The sequence below is a fragment of the Thunnus thynnus genome, chromosome 1 (assembly GCF_963924715.1).
Source record: "Thunnus thynnus chromosome 1, fThuThy2.1, whole genome shotgun sequence".
Taxonomy (NCBI): domain Eukaryota; kingdom Metazoa; phylum Chordata; class Actinopteri; order Scombriformes; family Scombridae; genus Thunnus; species Thunnus thynnus.
The window spans coordinates 11,397,682-11,412,058 of record NC_089517.1 but is presented as its reverse complement, the minus strand read 5'-3'; the positions used below and the strand labels follow the sequence as shown (position 1 = coordinate 11,412,058).

General features: G+C 39.8%; 1 protein-coding gene across 1 annotated transcript; it reads left to right on the top strand.

Annotated features, from left to right (window-relative positions):
* Nucleotides 1-6,262: 6,262 nt before the first annotated feature.
* On the top strand, nucleotides 6,263-12,828 carry LOC137189303 (SKI family transcriptional corepressor 1 homolog-B-like). Its single transcript, XM_067599084.1, has 7 exons — nucleotides 6,263-8,049; nucleotides 8,701-8,791; nucleotides 8,899-8,961; nucleotides 9,132-9,194; nucleotides 10,243-10,317; nucleotides 10,537-10,611; nucleotides 11,539-12,828. Exons 1-7 carry the CDS (start codon nucleotides 6,298-6,300, stop codon nucleotides 11,634-11,636), a joined length of 2,217 nt encoding a protein of 738 aa, XP_067455185.1. The 5' UTR covers nucleotides 6,263-6,297; the 3' UTR covers nucleotides 11,637-12,828.
* The last annotated feature ends 1,549 nt before the right edge of the window (nucleotides 12,829-14,377 follow it).

Below are 14,377 nucleotides of genomic sequence, written 5' to 3'. Positions count from 1 at the left end.
TCAAATAAACTTTCTAAATGCATTTTTGCACAGAAGGAGGACTGTGGGTTTTTGTCCACCATCACTTACATTGAAAGGCCAGTACGAACAGGAGGAATACAGCAAGAAAAACGTGTGTCAGTGTTCATTTGCAAACCTTATTATTGTTTTAAGACAGACTTGAAAATTTGTGAAGCTATCCTTTAATGATACCACCCAATTATTTCCTCTTTAAAGGATAATGCTTGTGTTATTCTATATTCTTCTTATTTTCAACAAATCACATGAAAACACCAGCAGCACATCAGTCCATCTCTCATTACTTTCTGACTTTCCTGCCCTTTCAGTCGCTCTCAGCCCCAAATCAAAGAGTTCCTATAGAAGATGTAAATCTTTAAAAAAAAACAAGTCACATATATATTGTTTCATTTTTTAAAAAGGGCTGTGATTTCATCAAACAGCTGGGCACTGTCATTTTTAGCAAATATCACTCAAACAGGATAGAATAATGCATTTATTTGGGACTATTTTCAGTGGCGGATTAATACACATTTGGTGCTTTATGGTACCAGGACGTGTATGTGGGATTGAGTTACATAAACTACAGTTCCTGTGTTCTTTGTAATGAAGGAAAATATCACCCAGTGTAACAGTTGGTGTGTTTTAAATAGCTTTTGGAAACAATGGAGCTCCACACAGAGGAATAAGCTTTATCAGGCTTTAGATCAATTTGTTGACAAGAAAAATGTAGAATATCACCAAATTTATCCTTTAAGTGGACAATGGATGTGGCTTCAGTACTGTCTAATGTATCTGGTGGGCAGGTGTTTAGGAGGATGTGGTCATATAAAACGAGGTAGTGTAGTGTAACTCCTGCACACTGTGTGTTCACTGAAAAAACAACAGACCTTTATCAGGCATTATTGGACGTGTATTTGTCTCAAGTTTGTGATTTGACTCCTTTGCTGATCAGTATTTGAGTCTGAAGATGTTTCATTTTGTGACTTTGATGCCTGATGAAACTTTGCTTTTTCAATAAACTTATTGCTGACTCTGTGGGAGTTCATTACTAATACATTGACAGCCATTTTTTAAACAATATCCATCCACTCCTGTCAAAAAAATGTCGGTTTTACACAGTAAACTGCTCATCAATCAATCAATCAAACTTTATTTGTATAGCACCTTTCGTACAGGATATCACTGGCGGACTCAGGGGGCCCACAAGGACAAAGAAATACAGCAAAAGTGCCCTCTAAGGTGCCCCCACAAAGGAGAAACATACCAAAGTTCTGAAATGACGGTCTTAGTTATGGATAAATCAGGATGAAGTGCCCTATAGAGGACCTCTATATGTGACAATCTGGAGTGAAGTATCCTCATGGTGCCCTTTCAGTGGAAGAAAATGTGATAGTACCCTGTAAAGTACCCCCCAAATACAAGAAAACATAAAGTGCCCTTTAAATGAAGAGGATGTAATGCAGTGTCCTATGAGGCAATAGTAATGGGGTGAGCTGGAGGTTCTGTATGGGTGCCCTAGAGGGTCTATAGGGTGCACTGTATGGGAGAAAAACACGGTGAGGTGCCCTTCCTTTGAAGAATATGAGATACTAAAGTAAAGTAAGTTTACTGAAGAGTAAACTGGCTGTTATTGTATAAATTAATGCATACTTGATGTGGGCTGATCATTAGGAAAATAAAGCACCCTTAAAAACATGTAGTTGTTGTAGCTGATATTATTCCATTCAGTTGGTTTTGGTACAGAAATACTAACTAGTTTGCTCAGTCAGTGCAATCTAAGCTGTAACCTTGATACTACGACAATTTATGAAGTTGATCGCATAGCAAGGATTTTTGCAATTAAAACAAGTGTATTGATTAAATTTTATTAAGGATGAATTTCTAATGTATGTAGACTGCATTTCCTAAGTTGGTTTTATGTTAAGGCCTGTCCAAAGCTGTATAGCATGCTAAACAACATGCTAGATGGATAGCAGCTAGCTAACTAGATATGTAGCCTACGTAGTTATCTCTATACTAAATAATTGGTACAAACTGGAAATTAACCATGTAGTATAGTAAAAAATCATTAGAGTATTCTTCACTCAAAATGTGTTTACAACCTTTTATCTTGGATTAATTTGTACTTGTAGAGAGGGACATTAGCGTTGAGTTACCCCAAACTGAAGCTGCTCAAGACCCAGTTCAGAAACAGAGACTCTCAGATCTTCTGCTGTTGTCCATTGAGAGGGACGTCCCAGTTGACCATAATGAGGTCATTAACATTTACAAACTCAGTGCCAAAAGAATTCTTGATTTCACCAATCTTGCTTCTCGCTTCGCTGACAAGACTGCTCAAAACAGCTAATTCTCAAAATGTGAATAGTTCCATGTTTTTATTACAGATGTGTTTGAGAAATAAACATTTAAATTGTTACATATTCCCTGTATTTCATTACAGAGATGTTTGCTAAATAAATGTTTGTTTAAAAGTAAATCACTCTATAAAATGTTCGTTTTAATTCAGGATTTAGCCTTTTTACCAAACATACATCACTGTTCTCTGCTGATGGGGCCCATTGAATGTTTCAGGTGCCCTTTATATTTTTTCGCCCCGGCCCCTCAGACAACCTGAGTCCACCACTGCAGGTTAGTGTTGTCACAAAGGTCAACAAAAACGTGCAAAAATGTGGATCATGTTGACAGATTGTGGTGTGAAAGCTGAAGGATGGACGACACTCAACAGATACTGGATAAAAATCTAATAAAACCTTTATACAGTACAGTAAAATTTGGACACACCTTCCCATTTATTTGAATGAGAGTGTGTCCAAACTTTTGATTACTACTGTATATTTATATATATTACACATTAGCTATTCATACGGTTAATTTATAACCTGTATATATATTTATATTCGTACACTAACACTCACATGGTTCATTTCTACCTCAATCTGCACACTTCTCCTTTACTGTCATACTGAACTTCATGTCTAATTTGCATTTGTGGTAAGATGCCAACTGCATTCAGTTGTTAAATGCTTGTAGTTGTTCAATGACAATAAAGTTGAATCTTATCTAAAAGTGTCAGATAATGACAACTGATAGTCATTTTTTACATAATCAAATCATTGTTGATCCCTTAAATATGTCTTTTTTTTAAAGAACTTTGACCAAGATATGCTGTTCTGCATGTGGCTGACCAAAAACTGTTTCTAAATGACCTCAAACATTTCTGACCTAAACTTTGATCTAAGCCATCAGCCCACATATACACTGATACTGATATCTGCAAGAAGCTAATGTCGGCTTTGGTCTGGACTAGTGGCTCTCAAACTTTTTCACGTCAAGGACCCTTAAACTGACACAAATTAAACCGAGAACCCTTCATCTGAAAAGGTTTTTGCTTCTAGATGTTTTAATACAGAGAGTGTATGAAACCCATGACCAAAATAGTCATACAGTGATTCTGTCATTGTGTTACTTACAGATGGAATGATAGTGAAAATGAATTATTCCCCTTTTTGCTGAGGACCCCCTGGAACCCCTCAAGGATCCCTGGGGGTCACTGGACCCCACTTTGGGAACCACTGACAGCACTCAGTCAGAGGGTGGTGAAGCCAGAGAAGATGAGAATCATGGCTGATAAATAACTTTAGGTCTCTGTAACTTGTAACATCAATGCAGCCAAAATACAACCAAGATGGAGTCAAGTGAGCTTGAGTGTAGGAACCCCCAGCACAGGGAGGCCTGACTGTTCTTCATCTTTTTTTCCAATTATGTATTTATGCAAAATGTCAGAGAAGAGACTTTGCTGCTGCCAGCCTCCATTCATTCCTCCACATCCTCATTCCTCTGTCTGTCTGTCTGTCTGTCCGCCTACTGCAGGTATCGACACCTGTATCTGCACCAGACAGACGGGGCATTAGCTTGGTTAAGCAATGAGCCATCGATCCGGTTATTAATAATAAATTAAAGTCTCTACGGCAGCTAATCTGCTTGACTGGAACACATCCCAGATTCACTCCATTTTCATCGCAAACAGCGTGAAACATTTTAAAACGCCTCCAAATTCATGTCATTTTTTTTTCTCTCCATATTTTGTCTTTTCTTTTTTTCCTCTCCCTTCGTTTCTTACTTTTCTTTTATCGCTGAGGCCTCAAATTGATTTGCGTGGCCGGTGTGGAAGCCTAACAGATGGCCGTGTAACTTGATAAATGAGCCCGGGCCTTTTGTCATTCTTGCTGCCCTCCAAAGTGCCACTCGCTCTGCTTCTGTTCGTCAGTCCGCTCCTGCTGCGGAAATACAGGATGTGAGTGATTATTATAACTGATGCTTAATACACACACACACACACACACAAACACACACGATCAGTTAGGCCAGTAGTGGTTCCCAATGTGGGGTCCGAGGGCCCCCTAGAGGGTCCTTAAGGGGTCTGACGGGGTCGTTGATATCACAGTTGTAATGTCGCTCTATTTTGATGCCATCTCCCAAATATTTCCACAGCTATGCCATGTCACTCTGCTCTTAATTATAACTAAAAAACAGACTTATTCGTACAAGGGGGGGACCTATAGGGCCAAAACGGGTGTCCATTTGAGGTCAGCAGGGGCCTAATTGGACGTGATGTTTCTCTGTTTCCGATCATGTCTGTGCGTCAGTGCTGCAAAATTGTGAATTATCAAAACGTCTAAAAGAGAGAGAGAGAGAGAGAGAGAGCTTTTACACACCAGTCTGACATGAGAGAGAGAGAGGGAGAGAGGGAGGGGTGGGGGGTGAAGTGAGAGAGAGAGAGAGAGAGAGAGAGAGAGAGAGAGAGAGAGAGAGAGAGAGAGAGAGAGAGAGAGGTGCCATGTGCTTCCTGTCTACACGCCTTCACGCCATTCACCTCCCCGGGATCCAACAGGATGGAGGTGTCCTGTCTGCTGCTGCCTGCGCTGAAATAAACCGAAATAAAGACTCAGGCTCATAGTTTCTACTCTGACTCGTCTTGTCTTTTGGCATCGAAGCTTCTCTGGACTCACCGGCCCTGCATCTCCATCTGTTTATATTCATATTATTTATTATATTTCCACCCTGAACCCTACTGGAGTGTGTCGTCTTTTTTTTTTTTTAGAAGAGAAAGGTATGTAGTTTCTTTTATTCATAATTCAGCCAGAAATTATTAGAATTTTGCAGTTGCTCTTTTCTTTTTTTAATTTTTAATTTTTATTTAGCATGCAAAATGTTATCATATACCTGCGAAATGTTTATTCACCAGACGCTTTAAAATAGTTATGATCCATATCGGTTGTTTTATTAAAATCATTAAAGCAGCTGCGGGTAAGAGGCCTGCGTGATGCAATGACGGGATGTAAAAAGTAAGTATGCGCAGGTGAACGTGAGATAGGCCTCCTTCAACCTAATTTCGAGCAACTGGCAGCGGCTAATCTACGCAGAAGCTTTAATTATATATAGGGCTAGTCTTTTATTAACAATGCGAAGACGCACGCTTGGATCTGTGTAATTACCAGGAAAGCAGCTTATAGTTGTTCTTTTCCTCTCTGCTAAGCGCATTGGCGCAGCTCAGGCTGTATTTTCCTTCTGTCCTTATCCGTGTATAAAGATCTTATGTGACTCCTAAGTAGTTGCCCCATAAGTGCTGAGCCGATTTGAAGATAAGAGGAGCAGCGGATCCACCTCCGCGCACACAGGAACCCGGATAACCTGAGAGAGGAGGCCGAATAAAAGGAGGAATGGAGCGATACGAGAAATAATTAATCAGACTTTTGATTGATTTCACTTTTTAATTTAAAACCCTCTGCAAAAGACTGACGTTAGTAGCCTAATATTTAGTCACCTTTTTCAAATACTTACTGTGTTATTAGTAGTAGCGTAATATCAATAATTATAATCATAATAATCATAATAATTTTCAAAACAATATTGCATTAATATAAACTTTAAAATACTGCTGCTGCTACCAGCAATAATAATATAACTACTACAACAACGTATTATTATTATTATTATTATTATTATTATTATTATTATTATTATTATTATTATTACATGTTGTTAATTATTATTGATAATAATTATTAATAACCATATATTCATGTGGGTACAAACACTTCCATTTAATGTTTATGTGACATTTTGGATTTATATTTTTATTTTCTGTTACTTAAACGTGATGTATTTTAGTAGCATTTTTTCTGCTCTCAAGCTAAATGATTGAATATGTTGCATTGCCAACATTGTGCTTTTGCCTGCTGTCAAACAGGCCTCCGGTTCACTCCAGTTTTCTCTTTGATTGACAGGCTTCCAGGGATGGAGTCGATGCCCGGACAGCTTCGAGACGCGGGACGAGACGCCAGCTCTTCCCCCAGTTTAAAGCAGGACGCACAGAGCTTCACCAGCCCCAGCTCCCTCAAACCAAACCAAGTGAGTGAGACCTCCTTGTACGGGGTGCCCATCGTTTGTCTGGTCATAGACGGTAAGGAGAGACTCTGCCTGGCGCAGATTTCCAACACCCTGCTGAAAAGCTACAGCTACAACGAGATACACAACCGCCGGGTCGCTTTGGGCATCACCTGTGTGCAGTGTACCCCTGTCCAGCTGGAACTCCTGCGGCGCGCCGGTGCCATGCCAATCTCCTCCAGGCGCTGCGGCATGATCACCAAACGGGAGGCCGAGCGGCTCTGCAAGTCCTTTCTGGGAGCGCATAGCCCCCCAAAGCTACCAGAAAATTTCGCATTTGACGTATCTCATGATTGCGCCTGGGGCAGCAGGGGCAGCTTCATACCCGCCAGATACAACAGCTCCAGAGCAAAGTGCATCAAATGCACCTTTTGCAACATGTATTTCTCCCCAAATAAATTCATTTTCCACTCTCATCGCACCCCAGAGTCCAAGTATTTGCAGCCGGACGCGGCCAACTTCAATTCGTGGAGGCGCCACCTGAAACTGACGGAAAAAAAACCATCTGAGGACATAAACCACGCGTGGGAGGATGTTAAGGCCATGTTCAACGGTGGGAGTAGAAAGAGGACACTTCCTATGAGTGGGTCGGGAATGTCCTCGTCTATGAAATCGCAGGCCTCCTCCAGCCTTGTCCAAACCAGTTCCCCTGAGATCCCCCACAAAACTTTACGGCGCGACGAGGATCAGGGGAATAATAACCTGAGTTTGGCGAGCAGCGCACGGAGCTACCCGGTCATCCCGGTGCCCAGCAAGAGCTTTGGCATGCTTCAGAAAATCCCTCCGCCCCTGTTCCCCCACCACCCCTATGGCTTCCCCGGCTATGGGCTGTGTCAGAAAAAGAATGACGGTGTGCCTGATGCGAACAAAACCAACGTCCCTGGTGTGTTTTGGCCTGGTGCAAAAGACACCCTCTACCCTGCTTTCCCCGTGTTTTGGCCTACAGCTGGCGGCCTCCCCTTGCCGCCCTATCCGGGCTCTCCGCCCAAACCCCCAGAGCTGCCAGGCGTCCGGCAGGGCGAGCTCGACTTATCGGACCAAAGCGATCGGGGCGCAAACACACCCAAAGACAACAACCATCACCAACACCACCAGCAGGACGGAGGAGAGCGCTGCCCCAGCTCCCAGTCCTCCACCAACAGGAACGACGAGGACAAGTCCGGCGACGAGACCCCCCAGAGGAAAATCAGCTACATCTCGGCCTTCAGACCCGTCGTCAAAGACGCAGAGACCATCGCCAAACTCTACGGCAACCGGGACAGCTACGGAGTGCGCCCCGGCTACCTGTCCCCGGATTTTGTCAGCGAGAGCTCCAGTTACAGATCGGTATCACCAGACAGAGACAGTGTGGTGGACGACGACGATCCGGACGTGGACGTGGAGTCCAACCGGGGACAGGAGGACGAGGAGCTGATCCGGATCTCTCCAGGAGGGGACCAGCATGACTCCCCCGTGCCGGACCGGGTCTCCTCTGGTGCTGAGGAGAGCCAGGAGCAGCCAGCCTCTAGCCCCGGAGCAGCATCAGCATCAGCGGAGGACTCCGTGCACACTGGGTCATCAGATGAGGACAGACAGATGCGTAATGGCTCTCCTCTTCATGAAGTAAGATTGGATTAAATGAAACTTTAATGATCCCCGTGGGGGGAGTTGAATTGTCGCAGTAGTAGAGAAAAACCTATTAAAAGAGTTTAAAAACGACGAGAGGAGGCCGATAAAAATATAATCAACATCAACTGGCCTGGATTTTTAAAAAACTGCAGATTTTGAATCGACTTATCTTCTTAATATGAATAAGAATGTGGGATTAATATGGCAGCCTAGTGTTTGGAGAAACTGTCCTTCAACTGCCCTGCCGAAGTGCCGTTTAGCAAGGCATCAACCCCCCTCCCACCCCCCCCAAAAAAGAAGTCACCTTAATTCGTATAATGTATCATAAAGTATCACGTCTTCTCAGTTTTCAACCAGGCTAATTAGACTTTAATAACCCCAATTTATCTTTGATTTGATTTATTCCTGTCAAATGCCCTTGAAGATATTTTTTCCACATCAGTGTTTTGTTTGTTTGTTAAACCCTAAACACCTAAAAATCCTTCTCCATGGTTTCGTACTTCTTTTTGGGGGTGAGGGGGTCGATTACAAATTGCAGGGCGTCTCGTCTTTAAAGAATTAAGGCCTCAATTAGGTGAAGAACTGTAGGAAATGATATATAATTGCTGTGTGTTATTAAACGCGATTGTCTGCTTCATCTTACAGGTGTACGCTCATGAAAAGGACGGCCACGTGCTCCTCAACGAGCCCTCGTCGTTTGGGTCGAAACAATCGAGCAGCCCCCGCAGATCAAACGGTAATTATTTGTGCCATTTATGGTATAGTTTTTATGCAAATTGGGGTGTTTTTTTCTCTCCCCTCCTTTTCTACTGATTTTTATTGTTGTTGTTTGTTTATGTTTAGGTTTGCATCACGTGTCTGAACAACAGATCCAACGCAACTATCAGGAGCAAAAGGACAGACAAGGTTTTTTAATTTATTCTGTTTTATATTTTATTGTCTAAAAATTCAAAATCTGCTAATTCCATTAGTGTAAGGTGCTTTTCCTGTGTCCCCTCCGACTCCTTTTACAATATAACATGTATAACCTGCTGTATTTGTGGGATGAATCGTGTGTTTTCATGTTTTTTGCGCAGCCGATGGAGCTTTACGCATCGACATCAGCGTGCATGAAAGAGATCTGGAGAACATGGCTAAAGGTAAGAGGCAATCTTCAGGGTTCAAAAGGAGACAAAAGAGAGGCGAAAATGTAGCCGGCGATATTAATTATCATTTGCAATTATGTCTGTTTTAATCATCATTTAGGTGCATTTACTGCCAGCCAAGAGAATGTATTTATACAGCAGCTAAACGGCTGACAGGGCCTGGTCACCAATATTAATTAAGAGGGATATTTATGTATTATTTAAAAATGTAAACATTGAATTAAATTTAATCGAAAAACACATGTTATTAATTGCTAATTAGGTTGAATTTCTGAACATATGAACCTAAATTTAACTCGATGCTTTGTGCAGGTTGTTCAATTATTAAAAAATGAAAAAAAAAGTGTGTATAATATTAATATTAAACGTTAATTTCTGCTGCAATTTAAATGCAGCTACACGCCTACGGCCTGCTAAAGATGACATGCCAGAATTCAAATGTGAATTTACATTTTGTGGGCCTAAAGTGTTTCCATCGTTGTTAACCACTTAATCACAAGATGTGGGAGTTTTGACTTATTATTGTAAGAGGAAATCGTTTAGAGGCTATTAATATTTTAACGAACAGAGCCATAACCTCGAGGCACGGCAGCTAATTATTTTACAACGCTTGGAAAAACCCTGGGACTCCATTATTATCGTCTCAAGCTCCAGGCAATGCATGGCAATTACTCTGGCAGCGCGCGAAAGGAAAGCAGTGAAATGGTTGTTATCAAGGATGTAAACGCACCTGAAGTCGGTTTACTGGGCTGACATAAATCTTTATGTGCAGATATTCAAAATATATCATAGTAAGTGGAGTTTAACTGATGTGAGTTAGATGAAAGTGGGTTTTTAAGGAAGGAAAACATGCCTTTTTACTATTTTTGGAGAATAAATTTGATTAATTTCAAGTTATTTCTAATTTTTTTTTCTAACTGTTTGTTATTCAGAGGAACTGTAGGCATCAGATGAGGCATGTTTTAGGGTGAATAATGACATTTGCTTGCAGCAGATTAAAAATAATTGAACTTTTTTTTTTTTTGGCTTTTTGGCTTTGCAGAGGAGTTGCAGAAGCAGCTTGTGGAGCAAGTGGAGCTGAGGAAAAAGTTGGAGAGAGAATTTCAGCATTTAAAAGGTAGAATTAAAAAAAAGAAGGTATTTTGTTCTGGTTGTTGTAATGTTTGGATGTTAAAACCCTGCGTTTGTAGCCCGGCTGTTTTAGGAGAGCTTGTTTTTTGGGGGGGAGGATGGGGGGTGGGGTGGATTTGTCCTTTAAATCCAGGAATGTGTCTTTAAGTTTATTCTCCACAATGTCAGAGAGTTTCCATCTGATGTGGCCTTCGGTACTCTTCAGATAATTTTCAGGATCAAATGAAGCGTGAGCTGTCCTACAGAGAGGAAATGGTCCAGCAGCTGCAGATTGTTAGAGGTTGGTCTCTCTCTCTCTCTCTCTCTCTCTCTCTCTCTCTCTCTCTCTCTACTTTGTGCCTACATAGATTATGACTGTAAAGCGGATGTAGATCAATGCTCTTTAAGTTTATGGGAAAAAATTTAGCCCAAAAAACAACATTTATAGGCCGTATCAATCAATCCGAACCAACCAGTCTCTCTATAAACTAAACAAAAAGGAAAAGTGACACTTGCATATTGAAATATTGGTAATTTGTGTCCAGCCTTGTTCCTGTAAACTCCAGCCATATTTTTTTTTCATCTGCAGTTGAGTAAATTATTAGATATCAAAAGGTGAAACTGAGACCACATTGTTTTGTTTGCAAAGGTTATTTTCTCCTAAATCATGCTCTGGAAAACTGAATAGACAGCCCATTATGTCGCGCTGTATCGGTTACATGCAGTAGACAGCAACTAATGCCACCCGTTAAAGGATTGGTTTAATGTTACAGTAGTTTAAATACAGGGTTCAAGTACACAGAGGGGTCACTCTAAATACCATAGGGGCGAATGGCATACAGTACAGTCCTCCACTTCAGATGCTTACATTTTCTTTTCCTTTTTTTGACTATTTTTTATTTTTTATTCACTTTATTTTTGATAGACACTTTGTGCAGCGAGTTGGACCAAGAGAGAAAGGCTCGTTATGCAATACAGCAGAAGCTAAAAGGTAATTTTATCTGGTCCAAATAGGAATAAATGTCATTTTGTTGCCTACAAACATAAATATGCAAGTGCTACTTTTTAAAATTCAACATCAGTGTGATCGATATGTAGACAAAGTGACTAAGATACCAATCAATAGTCAATATTTGGGGGAAAATAAGCAACTTACATCTAAATTCAGCAATAAATTGGTGCGAGTGTTGGTCTGCATGTTCTCACTGTTGGACCTGTTCCTCCCCAGAAGCTCATGACGCCCTTCATCATTTCTCCTGCAAGATGTTGACCCCTCGCCAGTGTACCGGAGCCTGCACCTTCAAGCCCCCGCTGCTGCCTCCCTAGTGCCCAGCACAGCCAAAAACACACACACACACACACAAACACTCAAACACACACACACACACACAAACACACACAAGAGCTCCCGTGTGTTCACTTCACACCTGTAACCCAAGGATTACCACCCTACTGTATAGATATTGATTTCAGCACTTGAGTGAATACGTGGAGACTCGGAGGAGATGTTTGGCAGCGACGTCTCCCCCCCAACAAACTGAACTCTTGTGTTAAAGAGATCAGGATTTACTTAAAACGTGACATTGTGAATCAAAGGATGTTGATCTGAAGCTGCAAAGCTCAACCAGAGGAGTCTCTCTGAATCAAAGCCGTCTGCTCTTTAGCTATCCTGAAAAGGAAAAAAAAACACCATATACATACATATATATATATATATATACATATATATATATATCACGTGACGATGTGCAATGGCTTGTATAATTGTGACATTAAGTTCAAATGTATCTCATTATTCAGCTTTTGTTGCTTGTTTGAATATCTTGAGTTTTTACATATATTTGTTATTTATCTGTCTTTAGTTTAATTTATTGTTTAGATTCTTTGTAACACTGTATATGTTGTTAAGCACTTTAAATGGGCAACATTTCTGAATTTGACCATTCCTCCCGATACCAAATTCTTAGAGGGATCATTATGTTTTAAAATAGAGCACATTATTATGAGCACTTACTTCAACAGCCCTTGAAATCATTCAAAAAACAAAAAAAAAACAAAAGGAAAAAAAAGACTTTCTTTCACCAAGTCATGTGTCATAAAAACTTTGAGGTAATTTAAAAAAAAAATGAGCCATTTATAGATTTCATGTACAGTTTAGACTGAAGCTCTTTGTGTTCAACTTTTAACACAAATCTGATCCCATAATCTTCTCTGTCTCTGGGTTTTCTGTCTATCATCACATGCTTCTGTAAATCATGTCACCGACAAACAAAAACCAAAACTTTTTCCTGTCATCTGAAGCTCTTTTTTTTTTGGTATAAAATATGTGTAAACTGCCATTCACACATTTCATTTTCTGTTATTTAAAGTTAAATTTGGTTTGTAATTAAAAAGAAAAACACACACACACAGAGAGCTGATCCAAAAAGTAGCTAATCCTGGTTTATGACACAATCTACCCATCATTTTTCAATTTATGTATGTACCCATGTCAATATTAATAAAAATGTGAAAACCACTTTCTCCTCTCTGTTCCTGGTGCGAGCCTGACACCTACTGGTCTCCGCTCAGAAAAACCTCCTCAGGAGATGGATCATATTTCCTCTTATTGTATTTGAGTTCAACATGATCTCTTTCATTAGGCAGCCACATCAGCGCATGACATGTTCAGTCAACTTATAATGTTTGACGTGGAGTCAGGGGAGCAGGCTGATCCAATAGTGAAATCTAATTCTTCTGATGGGAGGACTAATAGATATTGATTACACGGCTCTCGGTCCCTGGATGCTTCATACTGAGACAGATACTCGCATAATGTCACTGACACACAATGAATGTTAATTTTCTGTGAACGTAATTGCCCTCCTTGGCAAAAGCCTGCTCTCTTTGAATACTAACAAGGTCCGCAGAGCTGAACAGAAGTGAGCCAGTGTGGGAATGAATGATCAACTGCTGTATTTTTATTTAGCTGTTAAGCATCAGGAAAGAACTGATTAATGCTGATATGTGGTGACAAGTAGAGAGAAATGTCAGGAACACTTTCTATGATGACCATGTCTATAATGCATCATAAACATGCTTATAATGTGTTATAATCTGCTTACAGCACTGTATGATTATAGTTATGAGCTCTCATAAATATTAATAATGCTTTATAACAATAATTATAACACATTATAAAGCATTTTATAATAATTTATAAGGTCAAATACTTCATAATTGCTGGTCACTCACTGACATGTTTTGCAAGGATCATGGTGTATTATAAATCACATTATAATCATTTTATAATGCATTATAATCACTTATCACTTACCAAGGAGTCACTTTTGTTGATCAAATGTTTACATAAAGGTTAAATATACAGCTACAGATAAAGTGGACATTGTTTCGGTTTTTATCTGTTATTTAAGTTAATTGAGTCTTCAGAGTGAGTTATTTGGGGAAATCTTACATTAGTGAAATGTAAATGTCCGTAATTCAGTTGTCCATCATCAAAACCTGTATCACATTCAATTCAACTCATTGTCTGTTATGACCTGTTAAACATATAAATTAATTTGACAATGTTTTGTGTTGTTCTTGCATAGATTTAACATTTTCTTCACTTTACTTAAAGCAAACAATGAGCACTTATAGTGACTTATAACCAGCTTGTATTATATCTGCCTATACCTCAAGAATCCCTTTACTACACTTAAAGCATCCAATGACCAGTTAGAGTAAGTTATAATCACATTATAATGAATTATAACAGTGATTATAATGCATTATAAGAATGATTATGATATATTGCAACTATGAGAATTATAATACACTATGATCCTTGCAAAAAATGTTAGTGAGTGACCAGCAATTATGAAGAATATATGATACTTGACCTTGTAAGTCATTATAAAATGCTTTATAATGTGTTATTATTATTGTTATAAAGCATTATGAATATATCTCTATGAGTGCTTATAACTATAACTATACAGTGCTAAAAGCAGATTATAACACATTATCTTTATAATGCATCATGGGCGTCGTAGAAAGTGTTACTGAAATGTCTCCTTAACAAGGTG